The sequence below is a fragment of the Vigna unguiculata genome, chromosome 4 (assembly GCF_004118075.2).
Source record: "Vigna unguiculata cultivar IT97K-499-35 chromosome 4, ASM411807v1, whole genome shotgun sequence".
Taxonomy (NCBI): Eukaryota; Viridiplantae; Streptophyta; class Magnoliopsida; order Fabales; family Fabaceae; genus Vigna; species Vigna unguiculata.
This window is the reverse complement of record NC_040282.1, coordinates 5,739,285-5,762,220: the sequence shown is the minus strand read 5'-3', so window position 1 is coordinate 5,762,220 and position 22,936 is coordinate 5,739,285. Positions and strand designations below refer to the sequence as shown.

General features: G+C 33.1%; 2 protein-coding genes across 5 annotated transcripts; one reads left to right on the top strand and one right to left on the bottom strand.

The window, feature by feature from the left end:
* The first annotated feature begins 7,089 nt into the window (after positions 1-7,089).
* LOC114181889 (UDP-glucose 6-dehydrogenase 1-like) lies at positions 7,090-9,827 on the top strand. Of its 3 annotated transcripts, none has more exons than XM_028068530.1 (2): positions 7,090-7,246; positions 8,108-9,827. In XM_028068530.1, exon 2 carries the CDS (start codon positions 8,126-8,128, stop codon positions 9,566-9,568), a length of 1,443 nt encoding a protein of 480 aa, XP_027924331.1. In that variant the 5' UTR covers positions 7,090-7,246; positions 8,108-8,125; the 3' UTR covers positions 9,569-9,827. The 3 variants fall into 3 exon arrangements, with proteins under 3 accessions (XP_027924331.1, XP_027924333.1, XP_027924332.1); XM_028068532.1 differs by having other exon boundaries at positions 7,100-7,403; XM_028068531.1 differs by having other exon boundaries at positions 7,100-7,450.
* A 2,703-nt stretch (positions 9,828-12,530) lies between these two features.
* On the bottom strand, positions 12,531-22,645 carry LOC114182470 (alpha-1,4 glucan phosphorylase L isozyme, chloroplastic/amyloplastic). Of its 2 annotated transcripts, none has more exons than XM_028069346.1 (15): positions 22,250-22,645; positions 20,274-20,509; positions 20,089-20,190; positions 19,551-19,727; positions 19,149-19,424; positions 18,118-18,389; positions 17,876-17,993; positions 17,366-17,797; positions 16,799-16,951; positions 16,035-16,163; positions 15,622-15,858; positions 14,785-14,861; positions 13,829-14,015; positions 13,377-13,577; positions 12,531-12,876 (listed from the first exon to the last, which is right to left on the bottom strand). In XM_028069346.1, exons 1-15 carry the CDS (start codon positions 22,491-22,493, stop codon positions 12,760-12,762), a joined length of 2,958 nt encoding a protein of 985 aa, XP_027925147.1. In that variant the 5' UTR covers positions 22,494-22,645; the 3' UTR covers positions 12,531-12,759. The 2 variants fall into 2 exon arrangements, with proteins under 2 accessions (XP_027925147.1, XP_027925146.1); XM_028069345.1 differs by having other exon boundaries at positions 20,274-20,512; positions 22,250-22,644.
* Positions 22,646-22,936: the final 291 nt, after the last annotated feature.

The window sequence follows — 22,936 nt, the reverse complement described above, 5'->3', positions numbered from 1 at the left end:
CAACGGAGTATTTGAACCAAAAAAATAACAAAACTGGCAGGGGAGAGGACGAGCCCCATAACGACTTGACCCACTTTTATAGAAAAAAATTTTAACAAACCGTATTTTACAATTTTTTGGTCAAAGAGACCCTGAAATACAAAAAAAAAAAAACTAATTTAGATTTTTTAATCATCTAATAAAAATTATTATTATATTATTTTTTTATTGATTTGATTTAATTTAAACTTAGTGAATAATAGGAAGTAGTTTAGTGGTTTAAAATTGATTTTATGAGATTACTTTGTTTATTATTGTTCATGTGAAATATACTCATGGATTAATTTAGAAATCCTAGTTCTTCCTCTTATTGAAACATGTCATAACTAAAAAAAGTCACTCATTTATTGCGATTGGATCCAAAGTTAAAAAAGGTTCAATTATATGAGTAACTATCCTTTCATATGATTGATTTTTAAATGGAATTCACAATCCTACATCCTTAAAATTCAAAAGGTATAACCCTTTTAATTATTAAGCTATGTTTAGATTTTAATTAGAAGCAAGCTTCAAATTCCATTAAGCATTATAATAATAAATTTGACACTTTTTTTTAAAATCCACTTAGAAAAAAAAATCACTCATACATTAGTTCACTTCAAAGTTACAATAAATTATTATTTTTTAACTTTAATTAAGTTGAAGACAAGTTAATTTCTAACCGCACTTATTCAAAGCATGGGTGCTTTTAACATCACCTAAACCAAGTTAAGTTTGTGTTGAACATACAAAAGAGTGTTTGTAAAAAAAAAAACAATAAATAAAAATGATAATAGATGTTATAATAATAACAACTACAAAAGATTACGTGCCACATTCTTTAATTGATTAGAATGAATATTGTTTAAAAAAATGTGAATATTTGTCATATGACAAAATAAGAAAAAATTGAATAAAAAAATGCATAAACAAATGTTATGGTAGGAGCAGTATACTTAAGGGAATATCAACAATATAAGTCAATTCTAACTTTAATATCAGAAGTGCATCATGTTTGTAACGTCCCATTTAATTTATAAATGCTATTAAAGAAAACACCACACATAAGATAGCATAACAACGCAGTCCTGGGGTTCTCAACATCACCCCTACAACACTAGGCACACCACGATGCCAACAAAAGTAGGATAGCTGTTTAATTAAAAGTTTACAATCTAATAACCACGAATACAGGGGCCATAGCCCTAAAGAAAACACGAAAGAAAGAAGTGTGAGATCCAGCTCAGATGGCTAAGTAGCGGAGTCGCCATTCCCTTGTTGACCACGAGAACCTCGCCCATCTGCTCACATCAACCAAGTTGATGATCATCGCAAGAAAGAATAGCCACATACATCACAACCATGCAACAAAACGGGTAAGCTAGAGCCAACAACATATTCATCATGCAGTCAAATATATTTTCATCATCTCATATTTACATAGCAACCCAACATATTATGACTCTTCATTCAATACATTACGACTCGACTCGACTCATCCGGATACGTATAACTTGGTCGGATTCAGCGGATGCTTGCACTTGTGGTGGATACCTCTGCTCGACCCTGAGCTGCTCGATCCCTGAGCTATGTAATACAAGTGTTACGATGAATCAAAATCTCTCCCACCACAAGGTTAGCCCTTAATGAATTTCAGGCCTCTTGCTACTCTCACCACAGGAGTCAGTCTGCTCTAAGTGAGACTAACTGGCCCCTCAGAGTGTCAGGATGCAACCTTACCTTGAATCCTTACCTAGTTATACAGATGGGGCACCACCATGGACACCCACTAGCAGGGGCCATGGAATTACATCCCGACCACTGAAGCGCAGCCCTGGGAATCTCACCTAGAGATCCCCATGGACTTACGCACTGACACAGACCCAACAAGCATAAAATCCACAATAAGAGAATAGCAATCATGCTCACAATCCCACGTCAATCTCAACAAAATAACACCTCTTCCGTATCGCATGTTGAATCTATACCATTTATCACCACTTCCCCATGAGTATAGGGCCTCACCTCATATCGATAACGTGCCCCATAAGTTCCAACTCACTCATAAATTTCACATGCTGAACTTCCACAATACCCATCATTCCTTCAAGAATCATGTCACACACACATGGCGGTCCCTCATATATACATATACCTACATCTCAACGTACAAGCAAACCCAAGTAATTACCACTCAATCCAAGGTAACATAACAAGCGAACCACACTCTGTCTCGCCCAGCTCCTCGCTCAGGCTGAGGGGTCTCGCTCAGGCGAGACGTGCTCGCTCAGGCGAGCCTCCCCCTCGCCTAGGCGAGGGCTCAAAAGGGGAGCAGGAGCACATGCGGGATCTCGCTTAGGCGAGACCCCTCTTGCCTGGGCGAGATGCTCGCTCGCTCAAATGTCGAGCTGGTCGCCTGGGTGACCTTTCGCGCAGAAGCCCTAGGCGAGCTCCCTGTTTCATCTTTGCTTAGGCGAGACTGACTCGCTTGGGCGAGATTAACAGGTCTCGCCACTGTTCTTCACTACAACAGCCATGTTTTCCGACCAAACAACACATGCAAAGTACTTTCACACATCAAAACGACAGATCCAACCATGCAATCAACAATCAACACATAAATAGTTCCAAAAAGACTCGAAACTAGAACCCTAACTTCCCGTACCTGGAAATGGGTTCGTACAGACCTCGGCACTGGACTCCGGAGCACAGCAGTTCGGCAGACGGGTCAGGAACTGGTGGAACAGCGGCACAAAAGGAAGAACAGAGTCATCAACCAACATTAAATGGTGGAATACGAAGAAGGAAAGTGAAGACGATAGGTTTTAGGGTCACTTACGTCGTGCAGGAAGTAGGACTGAGTTTGAGCTTGAAGGAGGGGGGACCTTAGGGTAACCCTAACAGAGCTTTTCGTGAGAGGTAGTAAGGGATGGCGGCTGGTTTCTGAAAGAGTGAGTGTGAGATGGGATTAGGGCAACATAGCAGGGTTTATATACATTGGGTCAACCCTTAGGCCCACTTACAAGGGCAGCCCACCAACTCTAGGGCAGAAAAGAAATGGGGCCTTACAATGCTGGGTTATATATATTTTTCATATTGGTTATAAGGTTATTGTTATTGAGAGATTGTAATTTCATATGATTATATGATAACAGTCTTACATATATAAGGTATTTCACATCACTTTTAACCCCATATGACTTATGGTTGTAGACATTATAGTCTTACACATATAAGGCATTTCACATCACTTTTAACCCCAAAATCTTAAGACAATGGTGTTATGGGTCTTTGTTTTTATATAGTGTTTAACTTTGTCTATTATATCTAGGGGACTTCTCCTTGCACCCCCAAACCTTCTCCTGTACCCCCAATTTCTTGACCCCTAAACTAACTCCACCGCCTCCTTCTCCTCCCGCTTCTCCTCCTCCACCCACTTCCCAGCCCTCTCCATGGGCCTCCCCCAACCCTCCCCCAACTCAACCTCCTTCGCCGTCGAGTTCGACACTACCTTCGACCCCTCCCTCAGCGACATCAACGACAACCACGCTTTTAATTTTAATTTTTTTAGAAACGGATTTCGGAATCCGTTTCAGAAAAGTATGAAACGGATTTCGAAATCCGTTTCACAAATTTTATTTTTTTTCTAGAAAAGGATTTCGGAATCCGTTTCATACTTTTTTGAAATGGAATTTGAAATCCGTTTCATACTTTTCTGAAACGGATTCCGAAATCCGTTTCACAAATTTCAATTTTTTTGTGAAACGGATTTCAGAATCCGTTTCATACATTTCTGAAACGGATTCCGAAATCCGTTTCACAAATTTTAAATTTTTTTGTGAAATAGATTTCGAAATTCGTTTCATACATTTCTGAAACGGATTCCGAAATCCGTTTCACAAATTTTAATTTTTTTTTCTAGAAACGAATTTCATCCGTTTCATACTTTTCTGAAACGGATTCCAAAATCTGTTTCATAAAAAAACATGAAAATTTATGAAACGGATTTCAGAATCCGTTTCATACTTTTGATTAGGGTCAAAAAGGTAATTATTAGGGGTACAAGGTTTGGGGGTGCAGAGAGAAATTCCCTTATATCTAATGTGAGACTTTGACTCACACATGGACTATTCTCAACACTTCACTGTTAACTGAGGTAAAAGATATATATCAATATTATTGAATGTATTATGTCTAAAGCTCAATATTCTATTTTAGTATCTCCATATAGTCAACAATTATCAAACTGGATAACTATAATCTTTTGTAATAGATATATATTGTAATATATTCACAGTAAGAAATATGTAGTTTATGCTATTATAATACGTATATATATATATATATATATATATATATATATATATATATATATATATATATATATATATATATATATATATATTATGTAAAAGGTTGAAGTGCTTTAAGTATACCTATTTGTTTATTTATTTAATTTTATTTTTGATAAAAAATATATAATTTTCTTTGTCCCAAAATAAAAAAAAAACATTAAAATCAAACATTAGTGGATAAACTATGAATAATGTTTATTAATTATTATTGTAATTATAGTAATAATCGATATTTTAGAATTCATCTTTCAAGTTTTTTTCACAAGGTAAAATCTATCTTATATATAACATTTTAAAAATTAATTTTGCAAAAGAAAGTAAAATTTGAATAGTTAAATAAAAAAAATATTAAAGTAGGAAATTTTATGATGAAAACTTATCCTTTGTTAGGATTATTATTGATATAGAGTGAAGCTAATAAAATGTAATAGAAAAGGGAACAAAATTGAGAACAGAAGAATGAGAATAAAGAGATGAAAAAAAGTGGAAGAATAGTAACAATATGAGAAAGACAAAGAAAATAAAATTTAAGCTTATCATAAATGAAATATGTAAAACGAAGAAATCAGTGCCTATTATTAATAGTTAACAATTCATAATGTCTTTTTTAAAATTGTAACCATTATGCAGTTAGATTTAAATTTAACAAATAAAGTGTGAAAAAAAAAACTAAAAGGTAGAAAAGTTATTTTTATTACTTCTTATAAATATATTAAAAATAAGATTATCTTAAAAATCGTAGACAAAAAGTTATATGAAACTTTTCTTATACATTGTTATGTTATAGATTTTAATACATATAGTAAAAAAAGTTAAATTTAAATGTATCCCCATGATTTTCTTTAGTAATATAAAAGAAGTATTAACAACACATTCTTTTGATCATACTTTTAATCCCATCATTTATTAATATTGATTATATTTATAGAAATAATGTGATTATTTATATAATTTGGTATACTAGATACATTTCTAGTTTTTTTTTTTTTTATAATTTAGTATTGATACCAATCTACACATTTGATAAGTTAAACTTATTTCTATAGTAATATAAATCATACGATTTTAAACTTTTTGTCTATTTATAATACTCAATTAGATTTTAGGTGAAAACATATTTAAATATGTGTTAATTATATCTCTATCTTATCCTTACATTAAGTAAGTAATCTATATATTATAATGAAATGATAGTATATATTAATAAAATGGTTAAATTTGGTTTTGTCCTGCAACTTGTAGTAAAAAATTGGAATTGGTCCATCTTGGAAACCTTGAACCAATTTAGTCTTTTATATTGAACCAAATCTTTCTAAGTTTATTTGACGTTTCAAACGCATTTCTCAACTGGCATTGAAAGAAAATGTGTCAAATTTTCAGAATTAAAGAACTAAATTAGTTCAAAATTTTTAAGAGGGACTGATCACAATTTTTACTAAAAATTAAAAGATAAAAAATATATTTAACCCTTAACAAAATATTCTTACTAAAACGTAGTTAGTATATAACTGATGTTATATTTTGCTGAGTGAGAAAACTCTTAATAAGCTAATACTTCGTGATAATAGCTTTTGTTTTCGTACCTTACATAGTTCCTTAAGACATCACCCAAATCATATATATCATAATTAATTGTGTTTTTTTCATCAATTTTATATATATATTTTGAGTTGTTGTTGGTTGTTTCCTCTGTCTAACTTCAAATGCACTTCACATTTTATAACTTTTGAAGCAAAGTGCATCCTTGATTTTGAAGTTTGCATAGTGTGAAAAATTACACTATATTTTAACCTAGATCTAGCTAAGTGCACATGATAGTTCTGCTCTTATAATCCTTACCAATAATGATTATATTTTGAATTTGACCTTAGAGAAAGTGATTTTCTTTTTAAAGAAAGCGATGATTATTGGAGTAAATCACTTTTGGAATGGAGTAACTAGAGTTCATTCAAGATACACCTTTAAATTTTCAAATTAAAAGCATGAAAACAAAATTCAACTACATGTTGAAAAAAAAATATGGAGAAAAAAAGCACTTTTAAATTAAGTAAACAATATTGATTCTTAGATTGTAATATCTACAAATCTTTAAATCTTTATTTTGCTTTATTGTGATTATTGTGCTTTTGATACACACCAGTCAAATCGTAGCTGCAAATTTGAAAAATAATATGATAGCTATTAAAACTTGGAATTAGGCGAGGTGATATAAAAAGGAATTGAAAGAGAAATTTGATTATTTATTTATTTATTTATATATATATATATATATATATATATATATTAACTTTAATGAGTTAACAATTCTACTGCATCCAGTAGAATGTGGTCAAGGTTTGTATTTTTCAATTCCTGTATTCTTTGAGTTTAAATATTCTTGTTAAAATCGTGGTTAAAAGATGCTTCATTAAATATGACAATAACTTGACAGATTTTCTAGATTAGTGATAATAGTTTGCACTAATAACATACTTAAAAAAACTCGGCTAAATACTAAGTTCTGAAAGACACAAACATTTTATATTGTTAGCCAATGTCTTAGGAAGAAGAAGGTGATGGTGACACATGGCAAAGGTTGTCGAAGTTGACGCAGAAACTGAGACACACGAAAAAGGTTGAAACGTGCGAAGATGTTCATTGGCACTTCTGTGAATTCATTCATATTCCCAACATTGCCCTTGCTTTTACTCTAGAAGAATACCCCACCAGAATACCATAGAAAGCTTCTCTGCACCAAACACGTCACTCTCACAGAGAAAGCTCGTCCCTTTTGGTAATAACAGCTACCCAACCAAGATTTGTTTACAGTATATATAATCTCTGTAGCCACTTCTTCCACATAAGCTTCTCTGGAGGTTCATTCATCTCTGCAGGTGAAGTTTACTCGACACCCCATTTCCTGATTTATGTTCAGGGTTTTGTCAAAGTCTAGATCTTTTTCTGCTCATGCATCTTGTTTGAGCTGAATCATTGTGGGTGTAAATTTGGTTTGAACAGTTGTGATGGGGTGTAGGTAGTTCTTGCTGATTGGTGAGTTTGATTCTGGTTTGTGAGTGTGTAGATCTTTTTCTTGTATGGTAAGTTGTTCAATTTTATGCTTGATTCAATGCTGTCATGGATTTTTTCTTGAACCTCTCTGGCCTTGGATTGGATCTACTGTAATTAGTGGTTGAGGTATTAATAGAAATATCAAGCATTTTTTTTTTCTCTACCAAGTGCAAGATCTGCTGATAACACTTTCTTAAGATTGGTCTCTGAGTGGTCAACCCATAGTCGTGTGGAAGTTTATCATCAAATCATCATCCCCTGGATGAATCTGTTAGATCCGAATATTTTTAGTGTATTTTCTGAGTTTTTGCTGTATGATTAGAAGAAAATGAGTTGATTCCTATTTCCTCAATGCCATTGTTGGCCCATTGATTCTTCACATAAATTTGATGTATCCTGTTATGTTTTTGGCACCATCAGGCAAATGATTGGTCTATAGTGATGTCAAATTCATCAACAAAAATTTGATGCAGTTCTTTCTATACTTATTTTTTCAGTGGGTGTTTTCTAATCAGTATTGGAGTTTCACTTGGGTAATCTATGTTGACCTTTAAATAGAAAGCTTTATTAAGTAAATCACTGAGACAAAACTTTAATCCTAATCGAAAAACAACATTAAAAAAAAACATCTATGTTTTGTCCATAGGTTTGTATATACTGATCCACTTGAACCTCTGGTTGGTTAGGTGGCTTAGAGAAGAAAAATGGTGAAGATTTGCTGCATTGGTGCTGGATATGTGGGGGGTCCTACAATGGCAGTCATTGCACTGAAGTGCCCCTCCATTGAAGTTGCTGTTGTCGATATCTCAAAATCCCGCATTGCAGCATGGAACAGTGACCAGCTTCCAATCTACGAGCCAGGCCTCGACGGAGTGGTGCAGCAATGTCGCGGCAAGAACCTTTTCTTCAGCACCGATGTCGAGAAACATGTCTACGAGGCTGACATAGTTTTTGTCTCTGTCAACACGCCGACAAAAACCCGCGGTCTCGGAGCCGGCAAGGCTGCAGATTTGACATACTGGGAGAGTGCAGCACGCATGATCGCTGATGTCTCAAAGAGTGACAAAATCGTGGTAGAAAAATCCACTGTCCCTGTGAAAACAGCAGAGGCGATAGAGAAAATTTTGACTCACAATGGGAAGGGAATCAAGTTCCAAATCCTATCAAACCCAGAATTTCTCGCCGAGGGAACTGCAATCAAGGATCTTTTCAACCCGGACAGGGTTCTGATTGGAGGAAGGGAGACCCCAGAAGGAGAAAAGGCCATTCAAACATTGAAAAGTGTTTATGCTCATTGGGTTCCCGAGGAGAGAATCCTCACCACAAACCTGTGGTCTGCTGAACTGTCCAAGCTTGCTGCTAATGCGTTCTTGGCGCAGAGAATTTCATCTGTGAATGCAATGTCAGCACTTTGTGAGGCCACTGGGGCAAACGTGACACAAGTGTCCTATGCTGTTGGAACCGACACAAGGATTGGACCGAAGTTTTTGAATGCTAGTGTCGGTTTTGGAGGGTCATGCTTCCAGAAAGATATCCTGAACCTTGTGTATATCTGCGAGTGCAATGGCCTGCCAGAGGTGGCCGAGTACTGGAAGCAAGTGATAAAGATCAACGACTATCAGAAGAGCCGGTTCGTGAACCGGGTGGTTTCGTCGATGTTCAACACGGTGGCAACGAAGAAGATTGCGATTCTGGGGTTTGCATTCAAGAAGGACACTGGGGACACGAGGGAGACACCAGCAATTGATGTGTGCAAAGGGCTACTTGGAGACAAGGCACGCTTGAGCATCTATGATCCGCAGGTGACTGAGGAGCAGATTCAGAGGGATTTGTGGATGAACAAGTTTGATTGGGATCACCCCATTCACCTGCAGCCAACTAGTCCTACAACCGAGAAGAAAGTGAGTGTGGTTTGGGATGCATACGAGGCAACAAAAGATGCAGATGGTGTGTGCATTATGACCGAGTGGGATGAGTTCAAGAGTCTTGATTACCAGAAGGTGTATGACAACATGAGAAAACCAGCGTTTGTTTTCGATGGAAGGAACGTTGTGGATGTGGAGAAGCTTCGTGAGATTGGTTTCATTGTGTACTCGATTGGGAAGCCACTGGATCCATGGCTCAAGGACATGCCTGCTGTGGCATAGAACACAGTGAAACCAGTCTCAAGGGTTGTTCATTATTCAGAGATTCAGTTTGGTTCAATTTGTTGTTGAGATACCTTTTCGGGAACAATTTTTCTTTGCCATTTTTCACTTTCCCATATGTTAGTTTCCATAAATGAGTATAAGTTATGGGAAAGTAGGAGGCCATATGTTCTGTGTTTCTCTCTTCTGCAATTCATTACTGTTTGGCTGTTATGAATTTTTACAAGCATTTTTCTTTTATTGGATTAGTATGGTGTTACTATCAGTTTGGTGAATTTTTGGTCACTTTTCTATGTCAGAAATTTTGGACCTACAGAAAGTTGCTTTCAGAGGCTGTATTTTCACACAGCTGCAAAAACTTTTACTATTTCAATAATTTATTATATATATATATATATATATATTTAGGATACTTAATTTGTTTAATGAAAAATAAGTTTTTATATAAGAAAAGTGAGTACTTATATATGAAGGTGAAAAATTGAAAAATAATCATAAATTAAAAATTTAAGTTGGATTTTCTTTTTGAAATAGATTGGAAATATTTATCACTTTTATGTATGAATTATTTATATGAAATATAACGACACTACTCAATCTTAAAATTTAATGTTTATGCATTGTTTTCTTGTATGTTATAAACTTTTTCATTTTCAATATATACCAAACTTTCAAATATTGAATTTCTAACCATTTTTAAATAAATATATTTAAAAATAATTATGTTGTCTAACAAGAGATGTAATCAGAGTTTCTGACAAATATTTGATGTTACAAAAATTTACAAACGGATGTTACTATAATAGTAGGTTTTCATCCAAAAGACATATGAAAGAAAAAAAAATAGTTAAAAATGTTAGTAGTTTCTAAATTTGAACAAAAATTGGAATTCTTCTTTATTTCATATTTTGATACAACCTACCTTTATTAATGAATATATGTATTTCTTCCAATCCTACAACGTTAAGTCTCTTTAGGTGTTAAATGACATTGAAGCATGAACATCTCATATAAATGAACATCTCATATAAGCATCTTAAATATCAATCTAAAATATCATTTCATACCCAAAAATAATTTAATGTAATTGAATTAGAATAATCATATCTATTTACTTTTAAAATTTGAAGACTAAACTATATCAAATTTTGAAACAAAAACAAATTTTAATTTCACATTAAAATTTAGTAACTAAATACATATTTAACTAAAATAAAACCTAGCAATTATGATGAGTCTCACTTGTATCATTTTTTTTTAATCTTGTAAACCCAAAAAAACACATATGTGTGATGAAGGAAATTTAGTAACTAAATACATATTTAACTAAAATAAAACCTAGCAATTATCATGAGTCTCACTTGTATCATTTTTTTTTTAATCTTGTAAACCCAAAAAAACACATATGTGTGATGAAGGAGATAACTTATAAATGTATAGACTTAAAAACTTTTATAGATAAGAGATGAAAAGGTTCATATTATCCCAAAAATATCGAGGAACCTCATCATGAATTACATGAATTAAAAGAGTGTGAACTATTTCAATAAGATTTTATTATTGCACTCAATTATTCCATTATTCCATTTTATTGAGGTATATAAAAGAAAAAAATTATACTCGAAAAAAAAATTATAAAATATTTACTAGAGTAGAAAAGCTTTTTATATTGTTAATCAATTATAAATCCTAATAAAATTTTGATCTTTTATATTCTTGTCGATTTCTTCAATCGGACCCAATTAACTAATTCACAAAGTTAAAAATTATGGTTAGTTTACTTTACAATATTAATGGTATATATCCGTTTTTTTTTTCATAATAATAAAAAATGATAAAATTATTATTATTATTGTTATTATAATAATTATAAAATTAAAATAATTTTTGTAATTTTGTTGTAAAAAAATTATTTGTTTTGTAGGTAGTTCTATAATTAAAAAAATGGTTAAATTTTAAAAAACGATCAAATAAAAAAAACAGTTAAATCTAAAGGATCAATCACTTAAAAAGTAAAATTAATAAAATAATCATTGTAATTTTAAAACAAGATACCTAGTGAAATCGAAAAACAAATGTAGACAAAAAAAATCCCTTTAGGTGTAGATATATGTTTTAAATTATTTTTCCAAAACTACTCCAAACATTAATAAAATACTTGAAACAATTAAATTAGTATTTTTCAGCAACTACTAATCAAAGTAAGAGAGATTATTCTAATAAAAGCTAATTTAACAAATATTTTATATTCATTTATTTTGAAAAAGACTAGTAATTAGTAATTTGAGTTGTATACAAATTAAAGAAGAATTATAATTATTTTAAAAAATATATTAAAAATTAACTTTATTAATTAACTACATACAAGAATTACATTTACATTACATGACGCTTAAACTCATTCATTAAATCATATAAAAATTATTGATATATTGAAGACATACAAGTTTGATGACTCTAATATTTGTACCATAAAGTTAAATTTATAGTATATCTTAGAGTCAATGTTTGATATGTCCTTCACACATATCAAAACATAATAAATACAAAATACTTGATAAACTTATATTCTTCGTATATTCGAGTATGATTAAATAGTACTCTCAAGAATATTTTGGGTTGCAGTGTTAGTACAATATTCTTGAATGAAAATGACAATACGGTGCTCGAAAGTTTTTGCTTTTAATTGTCTCCGAAAGCACATTATAAAGTTTGCAAAAATTAGAATATAAATTTTCCCTCTTTTTCAATCCTGGGTTCCTATCATAGTGTTAAACTAAATTCCCTCATCATTATTCATCACATTTTTCTACTGTTACTTCATAAAAATTCCAAATAAAATCATCACAAAAATGTTGAAAGTCATATCATATCTAAGGTCATTTTTAAGTATTTTTAATAGTATAATATTTAGACAAAAATTAAGCTCAAACAATCATAGATAAGGGAGAGAATTTGAAGATAAAGTAAATAGAGATTTATTATAAGACAAAGGTATTGTAAAGCTTTACAACGACTAGTAGTATCCATAACAGATATATATAAAAGAACTGCAAGCTTATTTTGATCAAGAGCGCACCTCAAATGCCTCTGTTTGCAAAATTATATTTCTTTATTTATTCTCTGGTACGAGGAACTAAGCTGATCAGGGATCATCATAACTACGTGGCACCAACTGCGTCTGCACCTTTCTACGGTAATTGGGCTGGTTCAATGTTCCATATCTCTCGAGCATATTCATGAATCGTACGGTCACTGCTAAACTTGTATGACCCTGCTGTGTTCAATATTGACATTCTTGTCCATTTCTGCAACAACATCATTTACAAAAGTTAATATTAAAAATAACATGAGAGCAACAATGGACGACAGAGTCATACAATTGATAAATACATGCATGACTTTATAGAACATGTAAATAAATGAAAATACCAACACCTTCTAACAAACTGTGCTAGTGGTTAAAATTTGTCTGAACTACATATTCCCGAGTAAACTCATTAAATATGAAGTTGAACACAAAAAAAATCGGTTGATTCAAAACAATGTGCTGTGCTAGCACTCTCGTCAAACATGCCCTAGTAATGAACAAGGAATTGGTGCATGCATCCAATAGGCTGGCAGGTGAAACGTTATGGGTTATATATTTTTCATATATGACATTGGTCTTTTATATATATATATATATATATATATATATATATATATATATATATATATATATATATATATATATATATATATATATATATATATGACAACAAAACGAACATTTAATAGCAAATATGAAGAAAGTCTACAAACTCACGTTTTGGTCTCTGTATGCTTCATCAACCTTCTCTTGGCATTCTATGTAGCTGGGGAAGTCCTTGCCCACAAGGAAATAATCTGCTCGACCAAAACCTTCATTTCCCTCTAAGGACCCAATCAATTCGTCATAGTTGTAAGATCCAAAAACACCACTTCTCACAAATTCTTTGACCTCTTCAAATCGTGGATCAGGAACGAACTGAATTAAGTAAAACATAACGGATTAACATATAATCATCTAAGTTTTTAAGAAACCCAAGACCGACACTTACAACGATCTTGGTTCAAAATGCCTTAACCTTATTATGAATTTCTTTAAACAAATTATTAGCATCTGAGACTAACATACAGTGAAGTACTTGTTCTACGTGGGTATGCTCCAAACAGCATGGTATTTATTAATTATGTTACATAGTAATTAAAATGCACAACAAGGGTTTTAAGACAGACCTTTCCCTCTGCTCTTTCTTTCCTGAGCCCACCAATTTCATGAGCCTCGGCACCAAACAGGAAGAAGTTATCTGCACCAACCTCTTCCCTAATTTCAACATTGGCCCCATCTAAAGTTCCAATCAATATGCAGCCATTCATTGCAAATTTCATGTTGCTGGTTCCACTTGCTTCCATTCCAGCAGTACTACAAGAGAGAAACAGGGAACACAGATTAGTGTATGATTGTTTGACCTGTATCCTATGTCATTGATGCTCATTATGACTGAAAGGATTTCCAAACACAGTATTAATTTGCAAAGTTGCATTGCAAGCAACAACGCATAGATCAATGACACCTTGGTTATGAAGAGGAGTTGAAGAGGTGAGAATCTTTCACATTGTGAGGATGCCATATATGTCAAGATAGACATTATTGATAGAATCAACTGGCAATTGGGAAAAGATTTAGGGATTCCAAAAAAGATTGCAGAAAAGATACAAAATTTTATTATGAGATCATTTCTCCATATCAGCATGACCCTGGAGAAAATGATGTACATCCTAGTTAGGTAGTGAAAACTGTATTTGTATCGCATCCTTATTTCTATTCTTCTGTCTTCTCACTTACACTTTCCAAATTATGGATCTTGCATCAACTAACGATAACAGAGTTTTCTTGATATTTCCTACAAATCTAGATTGCATATGTAATATGCCAGGACTTAACAGAAACATCTTTCACAAATTTTCGAGTACTTTCTTCCAAACATGCTAAATTTTACATGCACAAAATAAGTAGCAGAAGTATTTGAATGAGAAATATGTTGATTTACATACGAATATTAGACAATCTGATGTAATTGACTCAATTTTCCATTCAAGGCTATTCAGGTCAAAATTTGAATTGTTGATATTAGTACAGTTGCAACTACCTGTAGTACATGCAGATCACCATTTATGTGAAATATAACTACCTGATGTGTTGTGACAATTCACTTGCCGGAATAAGCATCTCAGCAACACTGACATTGTAGTCAGGGACAAAAATAACCTGATTGAAAAAATAGAAACACACAAATTAACGATATCTTTAACCATTTTGCAAAAATATGATACTAAAAACACGTAGGAAGTTAACAAAGTATCCTTGAATTCTAGAAGTTTTGTCTAGTAAGAAAGGATATAAACTGACATTGTAACCAGGGACAAATAACCTGATTCAAAAGCCTGATACTGAAAACATGTAGGAAGTTAACAAAGTATCCTAGAATTCTAGAAGTTTTGTCCAGTAAGAAAGGAAATAATAACTAACTAACAAAGTATGAGGCTTTAAAGAAATTTAGTAAATTATTTTCGGATAGCCTAAAATTCAAGACTAGTAAATGTAATATAGATATCTGTACACAGCAGCAGCGGGATGACCATGGACCCTATCCCATTAATAGTCAAGAAAAGTACTTACATGTGCGTGTACTTTGGAAAATCCCAAGAGTATACAGAGTTTGATGATATATTATGTTATCATGTAGTTGTTTTTTCCGTTTTTCTTTGAGGTTAGGCTGGTTTTTTCTTTTATATTTTCACAATAGAATGTTTTACTGTGAGTAATTGCATAATTACATTTCTAATGGGATGTTCATGTCAAATTATACTATTAAATCTTTATATACAAAACGCAGGCTGATTTCAAATTATAAACTTGCTTATTGCTTATAAAAGTTAAATATAGAACCTAAAAAAGATCCTGAGGCCCAAGTACTGTAGGACAAAACATAAAACAAGTGAAAAAGAAATAGTTGTGCTCATGGTACCTTGAGTAGATCTCCTATTTCAGGATCATGATTAACGGTTTGCCCAACATCTGTAATAAACTTCACAATTCTCTTGGCTTGCACATACGTAGCAAATGCTTTCCCCCCAAATATACAAACTCTAGGAACAAAATTTGCTTTCCTTTCAACAGGACTCATTTCTTTCATCTTCTTGTATCGGTAAACAATTCCTAGTATGTTCAGTAGTTGTCGCTTATATTCATGGATTCTCTTAACCTAAACGCAAAGTAATAAGCCAGCATTGAACAGTTTAGCAAAACTATATAGGGAAAAAACTGATGCAATGGGTAGAAATTGAATTCACAAGCAACAAAATTGTCAGCAGAACAAAAATTGATGTTTAAAAGTAACATTATCAGTACTAAATAACCAATTTAAAGGCATCATCTTACCTGGATGTCAAACATTGCATCAGGACTGACAAAATACCCTGTTTTTTCTCTGATAAATTCCGCAACTTTAACTTTGTTACTCCTCTTTGCGTCCCTCCACTGCAGTTGTAGATCCTCATTCTCTACAAACTAGAAATAAATGATACCAGTATGATCAGGTTTGATGATAGGAACTTCGAAACTAGGTTGAGACTAATATGATCAAGTGATGCTTTTGACATACAATGGAAACACAACTTAGTCTACAGCATGCTTAATGCTAATTAACCAATTTCCAAAAATATCCATAAAATTGCAATCAAAATACCATATTGATTCCTTTAAAATCAAGAACCAGAAGCATACCAAACTTACAATTTAGTCTGAATTAAGTTAATCCTGTAATACATAGGAATTCAGATTTAAAAACTCAACAAACTAGATATTCCATCCTGAATCGTGCATTACAAGACATAGTTTATTCCATTGAAAAAAGAAATTGAAGACCAGCAAATGCAAGAAAGTTACATTTTATAGCTTAGAAGCAATCAATCCTTATTTATAGCTGGTTCTTTGGGGATAACTTGTATAACTAATTATAAAAGTTCAAAAATGAAGACCATTTGTTTCCAAGAAGCATTAAGCTGTGTGGTAGTATAACAGGTGCTGCCAAAACTTGAAGTTTCATAAAAAGGAAATGAACATAAAAAAAAAGGAAAATGCAAAGGCATGAAGGAAAAATTCAAGACTAGGATATGATTAATAAAGCAAATAATGGTAACAACCTTGCGTAGGTCGGCCAATTTCTCTGTATTTAGGACCCAATCCTCTGTGCCTATCCACTCGGTTATTATTTTACTCAGAAGCGGATTACAAAACTTGATCCATCTCCTTGGTGTCACACCATTTGTTTTGTTTTGGAATTTGTCAGGCCACAACTACAAAGAATATGGTAGAGGTCAATTATATACACAATTTTTCTAGATCTTGTCATAATCTAAGAAAACAGAAAACAGAAAACAGAAAACGATGAAGTGCTACTAAGGGTCCAATTATTAAATACATATCATTAGAAGTCTGAGAAGTTTATTTCAGCTTTTAATAGCAGTATGCATGGAGCAATCAATTTGAAACAGAACAAATGTGGAAATATCCATAACTTTATATAGTACTATTTTGCCCATTGGACAAGACTAAGTTGTTTCCTCCCATTGGTCATAGATAATAAGAGTTGACTGTTAAGAGCAATTTGGTGATTTCAAATAGGAAAAAGCTAACAATTGCAGATTCGGATTTAGAAGCATAACTCAGCTATGCACTACGTCATACTGACAGACCAAGGAAAACTGTACCTTATAAAACGCATTGAAAACGTCATCTTTTACAATTTCACTATGTATCTCTGCAACCCCATTCACTGCATGACCACCCACAACACACAGATTTGCCATACGAACTTTTGGTGGTTCTGGTATCGGCACAGGCAACTCTTCTTTCTCATCCTCAATGGAACTTTCATCTGTTCCCTTCTTTTTAGCAATGGCTCCTTCCACTTCATCATTATCATCTTTATTTTCTTCATCATCTTTCTTTTCTTCTTCTTCTACTTGTTCAGAACTTTGCAGCTCCTCACTAGGAATATCAGTGGTCTCTTTCGACTTAACCAGTACATCTGCAAATTCTTCAGGCAATTCAACATTTTCTAGTATTCTCATTTCCTTCAATTTATTCTCCAGCAAGTCTGAATCTGCAGTGCCATATTCTGCAATTATGGTCCGAATCAGCTGCAAAGCAGGAACGTCATCAACAACTGATGCTTGTACCCTGAAAAAAAGACGTTTATGCATGTATTTAAGTATTACCTCCTCATCAATCATCTCTATTATCTCAACATGGCGTGGAAGAAGTTTCTGCATAAGATCCAAGCTCCACTTCTCTAATGCCTCAGGAAGAACAGTATGGTTTGTATATGCTACAGTCCTGGATCACAGTGGCAGATAGTAGACATTCAGTCAACCAACTCAGATCATGCATTAACGGATGATAAAAGATCACCAGACATCTCTCTATCCCACAAAAACTTAAAAAAAAAAAGGTCAAATACCTTTGTGTAATATTCCAAGCATCTTTCCAACTCAAACCCTTTACATCTATTAAGATTCTCATCAGCTCTGGGATGCACAAGGTTGGGTGCGTATCATTCATCTGCACTGCAACTTTTTCAGGAAACTCTTCCCAATTCACATTTGCTCCTGATCTTCTCTCAAAACAAGCAATTATGTCTTGAAGAGAAGCAGAACACAATGTATATTGTTGCTTGAGACGAAGGGTCTTGCCCTCTATTGATTCATCCCCAGGGTAGAGTATATAGCATATCTACATTTGAAAACAAAAAAGAAAAAAAAAACATATATAATGTCCTTTTATTAACTTGCATTCAGACTGTAACACAATTGAAATTAACTGGAAAGCCTAAATATTATAAAAAAGTAACTCGTATTTTCAACATTTACACAGGACTTAAAGTCCAAACTCATATAGGTTAATAAAATACAGAAAAAGAGAGAAACTATAACATTGTACTACTGAATATTAGAATGGTCACAAAAAAGGATTCTAAGCTTCTGCAAAAGTAGTACAAATAGAGCAGAAAGTATAGCTACATGAGGTGACATCTGTGACACTTAGGACAACTGTTAGATAACAGAATAAATCTAAACAAAATAATTGATATTCACTTATATTCTCCCATATCGGTCACTATAAAAGACACTCCAAAGAAAAAATATGAAAAACACGCATTACACTCAAATGGATGGAGAGGAGAGGAATGATTTTTATAGTACTTATTCTCTGCAATACTGATTCTAACACCGCTATTTAATTTGTCCCTCTTTTAGAATGTGAATTAAAACTCAACTTCACAAATCTGAGTTATGAGGTGAGAACTGTTCCTTTAGTCTCCAGCCAATGTGAGACTTAAGTTTTAACTGGATCGTGAGGTGAGGGTTGTCCCTCTCTTAAATACTTTTAGCAAACTCTATCTCTAGTCAATAAAGACCTTGGGTTTTTCCAATTATATTTAAATAGATTCATATATCTCTTGCTGCTTATAAAGGGACTTTAAATCTAAACCTTTTCAGCATTTGCTAGAGCCTCAGATGCTTCGGTGTGTCTTCCAGCATTAAAAGCATATAAATCAAATTCTTCTGATGCAGCTTTTGTAGACCAAAGTCTCAAGTTGATTGTAGTCTTAGTTTTATATCCTGGTATGGGAACATCATGTGCAACAGCTTTTATATCTTCTCCTCCAATCCAATGTTTTTTACCATCTGACCCAGATACAACCTTGCCATAGAACTTTACAGGGTATGAAACATCATTTCTAACAATCTCCCAGGGACTGCCCATCTGTCAAACGATGTCACAAACAAAGAAAGAAACATTAACAGAACTGAAAAACATAGTGCAAACATTAATACTTTTAAATTTTATGTACATGGCATTTATCACTAGTCAACAAAAAATAAAACATACCTCAAGCCAATCTTCGGCAACTTCCTCCTGCCCCTCTTTGGTAATTCGTTGTTTAAATAAACCATACTTATATCTCAATCCATAACCCCAAGCTGGATAGTTCAAGGTTGCCAAAGAGTCCAAGAAACATGAAGCAAGTCGCCCCAGACCACCATTTCCAAGTGCAGCATCTGGCTCCTATCAATAGCCAACAAAATGAATTACTCATCTGTAGTAAGTTGCAACCAAATATTAATTTTGATTAAATTACTCCTGTTGCTGTAGCTGGTCAGTAAAATAAAAAGGCTTGTCAGTTTACAATGTCTCGGGGGGAAATGTAGATAAAGGAACTTAATAAGAGTATGACACATATCAATCGACTTTCTCCATTGCATGTTATTGGAACAACATGTGTTTTGGAAAGTGCATCAGTTTCTTTATCTAAAGAGGTTCATATTGACTTAAAGAGGTTTTGGTTAATAAATGAGTAACTTTAAGAGAGCACTAAAACACTAGACTCGAAATTAAGAAAGAAGAGGTACAGTAGGGAATGTCACACCTGGTATGCCACATTTTCTAATTGATACCCAAGCTTGCTCAAAGCCTCAGCATAAGCACCAGTTAACTCTAGATTGCCTATTGCATTTAGTAGTGCTCTACCCTGCAAGATAGAATAACAAATGGAAACAAACATTAGACGCCAGAAATGTTCTAACTTATTCAAATAATTATGGTAGCACCAACCTGCAAAAATTCCATCGAAAGGTAATATGCCTGCTTAACATTCAGCTTCTCGTAGTAATCATAGGTGGCATTCCAGTTTATGATGAGAGCATCGCGAACACTTTGTGCAGTTGCAAAAAAAGCCTGTGGTAGATCAAAATTATGTGGAGAAAACAATGGAGTGAACTCTGCATGGTATTTAATACTCGAGGCAATAGATGAAGCATCTGGCGTCAAGGAGCTGAGAGATGTAGTGGCTTCTAAAAGAAACAATAAATAAACAAACACATAAGACTCTAATCAGGTCATAATGAAGTTGTTGGACAAAAGATAACTACTGGTAACTTATCAAAAAGTCAAGACCAGAGAATAACTTGTCAAGGAGTCCATTCTTATCCTACCCCAAAAGAGAATATAACAAAATATTAATGAGCTTTGGATACAGTTTAGTAACTACGTGTTTGGATGGACAGAAATAAAATAATTAGTTTTTTTCAATTGAAATTTTCTACATTTGGGTTAAAAGAAAATTCTAGAACAGAATTAGCTTTGCCTTGATTTCAAGTTTGAAAATTTTCTTTACTCTTTTGTTTTCTTCCATTATCAAAACAATAGGATAGTGAGGGAACCCTGGTATAAACTCCTGAATAACAACTGAAAGAAGTGATGATAGCCAGCTTAATAAGATTATTCTCAACCAATATTCCTACAAGGAAGTGTGTGTAAAGTGTGAGAACTGTATTGATTTTTTAAGAGTGAGAAGAGTAAATTGTGACCATACAATCAGGACTAAAAGCTACTAAAAGTTCACATGATCACTTTAAAAAGTTTCTTCACTTTTACAATTTTGATCATTTATGTAATATCTAAAATGGTCAAGACTGTTCTTTTTATCCTCAAATAGAAACTTCCCTATTTGATGTGTATTTTAACAACCTATAATTTTTTGAATATTTTAAGATATTCAAATTGTAAATATTTTAACACTTCACCTTTATTTTAAAAAATAAGTAGCACTATCTTAGCACTCGCATTACTATTTTCTTTCACTTTTTTCACAGCATTTTCACAAGGGCTATATTTTTCCAACATATATAGATGAATTTAATTATTAATCATATATGTTAAGATTAAGACTTTCTTAATTCTCTCTCTCTCTCTCTCTCTCTCTATATATATATATATATATATATATATATATGTATATATATATATATATGTATGTATATATATATATATGTATATATATGTATATATATATATACATATATATATACATACATATATATATATATACATATATATATATATATATATATATATATACACTAACCTAAATGGATGATTAAGACAATTATTTTAATCAATTTTAATCTTAACTATCCGCTTGAATAAGAAGATTCAAGTTTATAATAATTATTTCTCACCGTAATATTTATATATATATATATATATATATATATATATATATATATATATATTACTAGAAAAAAATATTAGAAAAAAAAGAAGTGAAAACATGAAAAGCGAGAAAACTTAACTTTATACCTTATACATGAATAGTCATGATTATTTTAATTAATTTCAATCTTAACTATATATTCGAAGTATACTATTTAGATTCCTTCCGTAACATCTATATAATAATTCAGATTCATAATTCTCATTGCAATAACAAACGATATATAGTGAGAGATAGGACATGCTGCACAAAAGGCCTTTCGTTCTGGAGGTTACTTCTTCTATCATCAGTTAACACACCAATTTAATACTAAACTCCAATTACCGCAACCAAATCCACACGCTCATTTAACCTTTCAAGAAGTTTAACAGAGCTAAAATTAGCCTCAAACGGTTTAAATTTTCAAGAAGTTCACATAACTAAAATTAGTCTCAAACTTTGCTAATTTTCAACTCGATTCTAAAACAAAGCAAAGAGAGCTGAAACCAAACCAAAAAATCAGCAGACAAGCAGAGGGGAGTAAAAAACTTCAGACCTTGCTGCTGAGACACGGGATCGTGTATTGTCTGCCTGGCCTCGCTTCCGGATACGCACCTCACAGTGAAAGTGCTCCGCCTCCTCAGGAAGCTGCTCAAGTTGGCGCTCCTTCCGATACACCTGAGCCTCGATTTGGCGGAGGATTTTGCAGAGACAGTTAAGAATCCAGTCAGAGAGTTACGACGGGGAAGCGCCTCGGCACCGGTGGAAGTAGCGGAGAACCGCATTGTGGTGGAAGCCATTGCGAATCGTAAATCGCAGTCTCTCTTCTCCGGAGATCAATAATCGCAGAGAGAGAGAGAGAGAGAGAGAGAGAGAGAGGTGTTTGTTTCTTTCTTTTCTTGGTCACGAGCTTGGTAGAGTGAGTTTGTGAGTGAGGGTGTTGTGTGACTATAATGGAGATGGAGGTGTTCCTGTATGTACGGCGTGTCCAGATACGATATGACCGATTAGTAATCGAATCACGAGCTTCTCACTCCTTCACACTCTTTCATTCTCTGTCGTTAACCTCACCGAATATCCTCTGCAACTGCTCTGTTGGCGCTCTATCGGATTGCCACGTACTTACTTTCGTTTCCACCGTAACCCTCCCTTCTTTGTCGTCACCCAAATTTCATATTCCAGATTTATTATTATCAAATATTAAATAATCAACCTTAACAAATATTTTATGTATAAAATAAGG